Source organism: Montipora capricornis, chromosome 3, assembly GCF_036669925.1.
Source record: "Montipora capricornis isolate CH-2021 chromosome 3, ASM3666992v2, whole genome shotgun sequence".
NCBI lineage: Eukaryota > Metazoa > Cnidaria > Anthozoa > Scleractinia > Acroporidae > Montipora > Montipora capricornis.
In genome coordinates, this window is record NC_090885.1 from 54007679 (window position 1) to 54015190 (window position 7512).

Below are 7512 nucleotides of genomic sequence, written 5' to 3' on the forward strand. Positions count from 1 at the left end.
AAAACCAGTTAAACTACTTCAGCTACTTAAAAAGTGGCTTTACTGAAATTAAATAAATAAATATGACCCACTCTTTTTAAACTCAATCAAAGATAGTTGAACTTCTTGAGTTACGTTCTTTGTCTATCCTTTCGAAAACTGTCGTTCACGGAACGATGAATCACTGTTCCAGTCTTGAAAGAAACGATTCGAACCCATGACCGTGCTGCTCTTCCGTCTGGTCAATTCATGTGCGAGGTAAAGAAAGTGGCCGTGCTTTAGTCCTGCAATTTTTCGTGTCTAAAAACTGATATGCGAATTACCAAGTTTCTTTTGCCGGAACCGTCGCAGTCAAAGTTTAACCTAAAATTAAACCGTGTCCCTTCTTTCTGCTAGTTTTCGTCCGCCGTGCAATCAATTACGCCTTCAATGATCCATTTGCTTTAGTTTTTTTTTTTTTGCTTTCGCAAATTCGACGAATTAAAAGAGAATTTATCTTGCATCAATTGTGGTATATAATTAAACTTTCCTTATGCACTCGAATTTCTCCCAAGCTGCGATGTGCAGTGTTGATACATTGTTCATGTTCCTTTCGTCAGCAAAAAAATCAGTTAACCGAATGAGGGTGTTCCCCAAATAAGGATGAGGGTATTTCCCTGCCTATTCTGTCGTTGGCCAAATTGCATCATTCACCGGGTTGTAACGGTACAAACACTCGTAATTAAATGCAGAAGGTTTACTGAAGGCATTTAGTTTCGTGCTATACACAGCTGTATACAAACCGAAGAAAATATCAATTCTCAAGATGTACTTCTTGTTATTAGTCTGCGTGGGTTTCATCGGTAAGTTTGCCACTCTTAAAGCCCCTTAAAGCCTAATCCATCCTTTTTAAAAGGATTTTCAGTTAATGTCGCAATCTCAGTTTCATTGCGTTGTTGTTAGCATATTTGTCATTGGTGGGCCTGATGCACGGATTGCTACAGAACAGCTTTTTAGTTGTCGTTCTAGCGATAGGAAATTTTGATTAAAAGAACATTTTGGAATCTGAATTTTTCGAACTGCTAGCATGAACACAAAACACTGTGTTTTCCTATCAGATTTAAAAAAATTGAAATTCGCTCTGTTTTGAAGCCCGTACAGTAAAAATATATAAGTAGGACTTTTAAGGTCACAACCTTCAACTGAACGACACCCGTTACGAGAAAATGTTGCACAGAGTTGATATGGGACTGGCAAAAAGAGCTTTGTAAGGTTATGAGATAACGTGTTGTTTTGCTTTGCTTTTATTCGCATTTGTGTTATATTTTTAAGTAGTCTAGTCTTGTCATTTTGTTGCGATAGAAAGAAAAACAAAGTTTAAAAACGCTTTGGTTTGGAAATAATTTATACTTATGAAGACAAAACAGTTAGTTTAAAAATTGTTCTTTCAAGCTGTGCATTTGAATGTATTTTGAGTGGCCGATAATATGTGTCTGCCTGAAAGTTCATGACCTCTTTTAACGGATTTAATCGTTGTCCGGTGTGTCCTTTAATATTATCTATTCATCACGTACCAACCATTTGCAAGCCTTAGCGAGAAACTTTCAAGATGTGACCATATCTTCACACTCAAATCTTTACTACTTGACTTATTCTGCGACTTTATCGTTTGGCATTTTATCTATATCATCAGGTGTCCGATGTGAGGTCTGGAGAAAAATATGCGTAGGGGAAGAAATAGAATTAACTTGTCCTCCACTGGAATTAGCGACAAAAAAAAATGACTATCGGGAGCAGTTTTGGATCGTGACCGACCCAAAAGATAGCCAAGTTAAGGAATACATTGCCCATTGTGGCAAAAATCCTGATAACTGCGCTACGTATTCCTTGAAGAAAAAGATTGCAAAAAGGATCGAGGTCAGAACTTCGGTGCATGGAAAAATATCCGTAAAGATGTTAAGGAAGAACGACGTCTTAAGGTACAAGTGCCACGTAGTACGTCGTGGAAGCAGCGGCATCATGATACGGGTTACTTCTCAATCAGTGAACCTGAATTCATCTGTAAATTGTGAGTAAAAAGTCTGATAGATTATTTTGATTAGCCTTGTTGTTGTCTTCTTAGTGAGAGACCTATGCTGGTTGGTCATCAATGTCTAATACAGACAATACAGCTAACTATACACGGCGATGGCATACGATACGATACCTCAATTTAGAGAGGGAGAGGTATGAACCTTTTTACAGATAAACTGAGACAATTTGATAATCCGACTGGCAAGGCCTTTCGTGGGTATAGTAGCAGCTGGCTGAAAAATCACACAAAAGAAACATCCAGGGCCAGGGGGCAGGGTGCATTGAATGGAATAAGACATATTAGCAAAATCCAACTAGTGGTCTATTATCAATGCTGCGTTCTGATTGGTTGAGCTACTAGTAGGCTATTTGTTATAGCCCACTAGTAGCGAAAAGCGCCGGCTTTGAAAACCAAAACAACAATTAAAGTCCAGCTTTAACTAGCGAAAGATGTTTTGTCTCGATATTTTTTTGACCAACTAGTTGGATTTTACTAAAACAATTATTCCTCTCGCCCTCATGGCCTCTGAGTCAATAGCCCATTCGGCCTTCGGCCTCATGGGCTATTGACTCAGAGCCCATTCGGGCTCGAGGAATAATTGTTAAATATCCAATTGTTATGGTCACGACAAGTATTTTAGTCAACAGAAATACATAAGGAATATTTCTATTCTTTGACCAATGACGCAGTTCAAGAGTTGCAAAAGCCATAACATTAATGCAGTGCGAGATTGAAGTAACTTCGAACTCGCATCAGACTTTAGTGAACTTATGGCGAGGCGGGTTTTCGTTTGAGGCCGGAGGCTGGACTTTTCGTTCGGTGGTTTCCCATTCCATGTCCGGTACTTTGATTTTGGGTTTGTTTTATTTTTCATTATTACAATTTTCAGCCTTGCCTGGGAAACTTATTCTTGGATTCCAGAACACTAGAAACAGCGTTTCTGAATATTTTTAAAATTTTCTGGGGGCTGGGGGCATGCCCCCAGTCCCGCCTAGCTGAGCATGCGCATTCGGCGCACGTAAGGCACCTTGCGGCGCCTAAAATGTCACGTCCTGTCCGCTACCTTACAGAAGTGTCGAAAACTCTGCATATGGCTTCCACAATAGGTTTTTAAATGGCGTTGAAGCCCTCAAGTAAAATAAGGACGTTCGCGCTAATTGTTTGTGCGCAACGTTACTGCGCAGGTAACGCGACTGTAATATGTCACGCATTACTTCGAGCATTAGTGAAGTTGAGATTTTAAAACCTTTGCAAAAACCGTGGACGATAAGTCTTGCACAGCGTTGTATCAGAGAAGGTTGTGATCAGTCAAAATTGATTTAAAATATTTAAGAAAGTCAAGTAGACTACTGCACGACTGATATTCGCGAGGTTTTATCAGTCGTGCACTAATCTACTTGACTTTCATACATATTTTTTAAGCATTAATTAAAATAACATGGCGAAAAAAAGGCCGGGGAAAAAAATCCAGGTCGGCAAAAGAATGGCACATTTATTTCCGAACCATCATGAAACTTTAACGAGAAGTGAGCGGGAGGATGGAAAAGCTCTGGAAAAGGTAGCTGATCGAGTAGTGGCTGAAGTTTGGAAAACTCGAGGACGAACCGTTGCGTAAATTTAATGGGGCTGTTTCTTTTCAATGTCTTTATTACCCTACGAACTTAAGTTCAAAGTGAATGCATGTTTTTAAAGTTCTTTTCCTTTACTTTGGTGAAAATTGAGCAGTATTTTGGTCCTCGTCCGCTTGAATAGTGCGGACCTGCGTGGAAACAACCAGCCATTAAATTTCACAAAAAACACACTCCAGAAGATGAGCATGACGGCAATAGAGAGATATTATACAAAACACCAACCAAATGAAGATGACACCTGCTTAAAACTTCGTTGCTATGCTCGAGAAACGTTTTTTTTTCGGTAAAATCCTCTGATCCCTTCAACAATCGATCCCCTCTTGGGTTCCAGTCCTTGCCCGACAGGTCACGCAAAAGCGTGACAAACGAATTTTCCAAGAGCTTTGCAAAATCACATCAATTCTACTCGTTCAGATCATCGCTGACCCCCATTTTTAAAATCATGAATCACTTACTTTACTTACTATCTACAAAATATGATGTAATGAAAAAATTCTCACCATAAGAAATGATCTTTTTTTAATATTTTCTTTCCATGTGTCATCGAATTCCGGTAGTGGTTGCAACGGATAGAGCTTACGAAAACGCTCGTCGAGGATGAACTCTACTGTTTACCACATCCCTAGCGGCATACAATTATCTAAAAATCTCACTCCTAAAAACATATGTACGGAAACTTTCACTCCAACAGTTTATTTTTATGATTTTCGGTGTATGATAAGATGAGGCTACATCTCGCTATTATGACCGATTTCTCGAAATTAAGGCATTTTTCCACTGCCATTTTCTCCGAAACAAAGTCGGTGACCCCCATTTTTTTTTTTTTTTTTTCATTTTTGGAGTAAGTACTTTATGACCTAACTCTAGGCAAGTAGAAATGAAGAAAATCTCACCGTAGGAAGATTTTGGCGCGAACGTCCTTAAGGCATTGGACTGCCCCAAACTACTGCACAAAAAAGTAAGGGGTGGTCTAACTTCTGAAGGTTTAGTAATAACAACCTAAGACTTTCGCAGACTAATAACGTCCCAAAACTTTTATGCTGATGTGGATGACGTATGGAAATGAGGTCACGTGACTCGTAACGGCCACAAAACTCGAAACAAAAAAAACGGCAACAGTTTATGCTAAAGTTCCTTTCACTTCGCTAATATTAGATTAGTCAAAATGGTAAAAGAAAACGAACGGTGTGCTTTCACAGCTCGATTTCTTTTACCATTTTAAAATTAATTTTAAAATTTACCATTTTACCATATTTAAAAATATGTCTTTAGTTTTTGAAATATACGACATTTTGTACTAGCGCCCAGTCCCCCATGGAAAGTGATTCCTTTTTTCGGACACTTATTTAAAATTATCGTGAAATGTCCAAGCACAAAAATGATGTACCCAATAGTGTTAACATCATAAAGGTAAATTCAGCCACCAGTAAAGGATAAAAAGTGTTGTTGTTAAGCTGGGAAGATTTCTGTGCTAAAAACAACTTTGACATGTCATGTGATAATATATCATCTTATATAGCAGTTAAGGTTCCACATCTTATTGCTGCTAACGATTTTCCAAAGTTCTTTCGTTTTATATAAAATGGATCAATAGTTTGACCACCCCCTGACGTATTCATAAAATAGATCTGGGCCCAGGCCTTAATTCAACTGAGCCCTTGTTTGAAGCAGTTCGTTTTATAATCAGGTTTATCGATATCCTTGCTCGCTGGCCAAGACATCAACCTAAGTGAAGCATCAGGAGAGAATCAGATTTCTCCAAAAGCAGTGCGAGACAAATGGTGGTCCATAATCCGAGCCGACGGCGAAGAAACCTCGATCGTGTACTGCAATACCACGGCATGCTCTGACATTTCTTGCCCTGAATACGTTTTAAGGATGGAAATGAAAAGAACGTCTTTAATTCTAAAGGACGTACGAATGGCTGACAAAGGATTGAGAATGCAATGCAGGATTTACCAAAACGACAAGATTGCTCCACTACTCTACAACGTCGTTATTACAAATGTCTCGGCCATTCCGACGACAGGTTAGTTACTCATCTCCAAGGGTTTGAAGAGTCTGTCTCCTTTGAACGGCGACCCCCCCCCCCCATGGTTTTCCGGACTCTTTAGTGTTCTTTTCTGATTTTTTATTGATAACACGAATTCTGAAGACCGTTCATATATCAGTATATTATTATCTTTTATTCTCTACTTGTGAAAAGTAAGGGATCACAGACACAACGATGGTCCCAAAGAAGTTTTCTGCAACCATTACGAAGATACAACCAAGCTCTCCAGTTTTCGGCATCAGCGTGAGGCATGCTAGCCACTAAAAGAACTACCCGGGCAAGGAAAACAAGGACTCCCGTTTGGATCATTAGGATTTCTTACTGGTGTAGTCCTTGTGGCTTTGCCGGTTGCAAGATTCTTGCTGCCTAGGAAAACTGGAGAGCTTGCTTGCTTCGAATGATCATCCTATAATAGGATGTGTTGAGGCCTGTTAATTTTTTTGTATGACTTTCTCTCACCCTTTTCGCGCTACTATTTCAGATTCTAGTGACACAAGGCAGTTTGCCCCAGCAACTGAGAAGCCCACAACAGTCCACAACACAAACAGACACTCGAACTCGGTAGCCTCTGCCGCAAGTCGCTTATATGATGTGACCTTTTCCTTCATCTTAATCATGTTAACATCTGGATCAGTTTTTTCGACCGTCAACGGTTTACGTTCGAAAGTTTAGACAATGACGAATTTTGCAACAAACTTTCTCTACAAATAGGTCCAATGTATTGTACAAAACACAAATGTTGCCATAAATTAACGGCTCCTTTACAGATTTGTTGTCTGTAATATGTTAGGCCATCGATTTAATTATGAAAAGCTAATTGCAGATTTTTTGGCTTTTTATCAATCCAGAGAAGAAAAAGCGATAAAATATTACAATTTATTATCTAAGAAATCTTTCTTAGGATAATATATTTTAAACAAAAATCAAATATCTGATTTGAGATTACTTTTAACTACTCTTCACGAAAAGCAATAAATACGAATTAAGGAGTAGTGTATGTAGTGTATGTATTTGGAAAACCTCTTAGCCTTTCCTCACGCGGCAACCATATATTTGAAAATATTATAAGTTGTAAATTTTATTCAGTGTGTATATATATATTTAAACAGAAATAAAAAATGACCATTCCTGTTTCTTGTCACAGTTCTTTTCTAAAAAGTCTCCTCATTTCCACAATTCAAGACGTGAAATTGTGAGAAAATATCATTCGTGAGTTACGTCATAAAGGTTCTGAAGCAGCCGAAGGAGGTAATCTAGCAAGGAACACTTCTTTGGCACAGGCCTTCTTTTTCCGTGAAGAAATTCGAAATTCATGGACGAGTGGTTCCCGCAAAGATCACTCACTCAAGCCTGCTGAACAATCAACTAACTGAACCTCTGAGAAGGTGAGTTTCATTTAGCTACTCAATTCTGTATCACTGAGAGCTTCTTAATGAGACATGTGGTAAACCCTAGATTGACGAGCTGAACTCTCAAGAGTACGTTGTTTTTATTTTCTCTTGGGACTTACAATGGTCCCAAGAGAAACAAATTGAATGCTTATGCAAAATTGTGGAGGTACAAACAAAGAGTATTATGGTATTTTCGATGCTGGCTAATAGACCTCTTCACAATTGTGTGCTTAGTTACCTGGCCTTTAAATGAAAGTGAAGCTGGTGTTGACCTGGTTATGATACAAACCTCCCTCCTTTTCTTATGTTCATGATGTTGTTGTCATGCTAATTAGTAAGAATTTACATAAGAAAAGATGTGACGTTTCTATCAAAACAAGGTCAACTCCAGCCTTACTATCATTT

The 7512-nt window shown here is 38.6% G+C and overlaps 1 protein-coding gene across 1 annotated transcript; it reads left to right on the forward strand.

Moving 5' to 3' along the window:
- Positions 1-687: 687 nt before the first annotated feature.
- On the forward strand, positions 688-6841 carry LOC138041472 (uncharacterized). The gene is made up of 4 exons (XM_068887225.1): positions 688-821; positions 1652-2026; positions 5351-5692; positions 6198-6841. The coding sequence occupies exons 1-4, from the start codon at positions 785-787 to the stop codon at positions 6386-6388; spliced, it is 945 nt and encodes a 314-aa protein (XP_068743326.1). The 5' UTR covers positions 688-784; the 3' UTR covers positions 6389-6841.
- Positions 6842-7512: the final 671 nt, after the last annotated feature.

Coding starts and splice junctions, on each gene's coding strand:
- LOC138041472 (XM_068887225.1), top strand. CDS start 785: ATGTACTTCTTGTTATTAGTCTGCGTGGGTTTCATCG. Junction 2,027..5,350: donor CCTGAATTCATCTGTAAATT/GTGAGTAAAAAG, acceptor TTTTATAATCAG/GTTTATCGATATCCTTGCTC. Junction 5,693..6,197: donor CTCGGCCATTCCGACGACAG/GTTAGTTACTCA, acceptor CTACTATTTCAG/ATTCTAGTGACACAAGGCAG.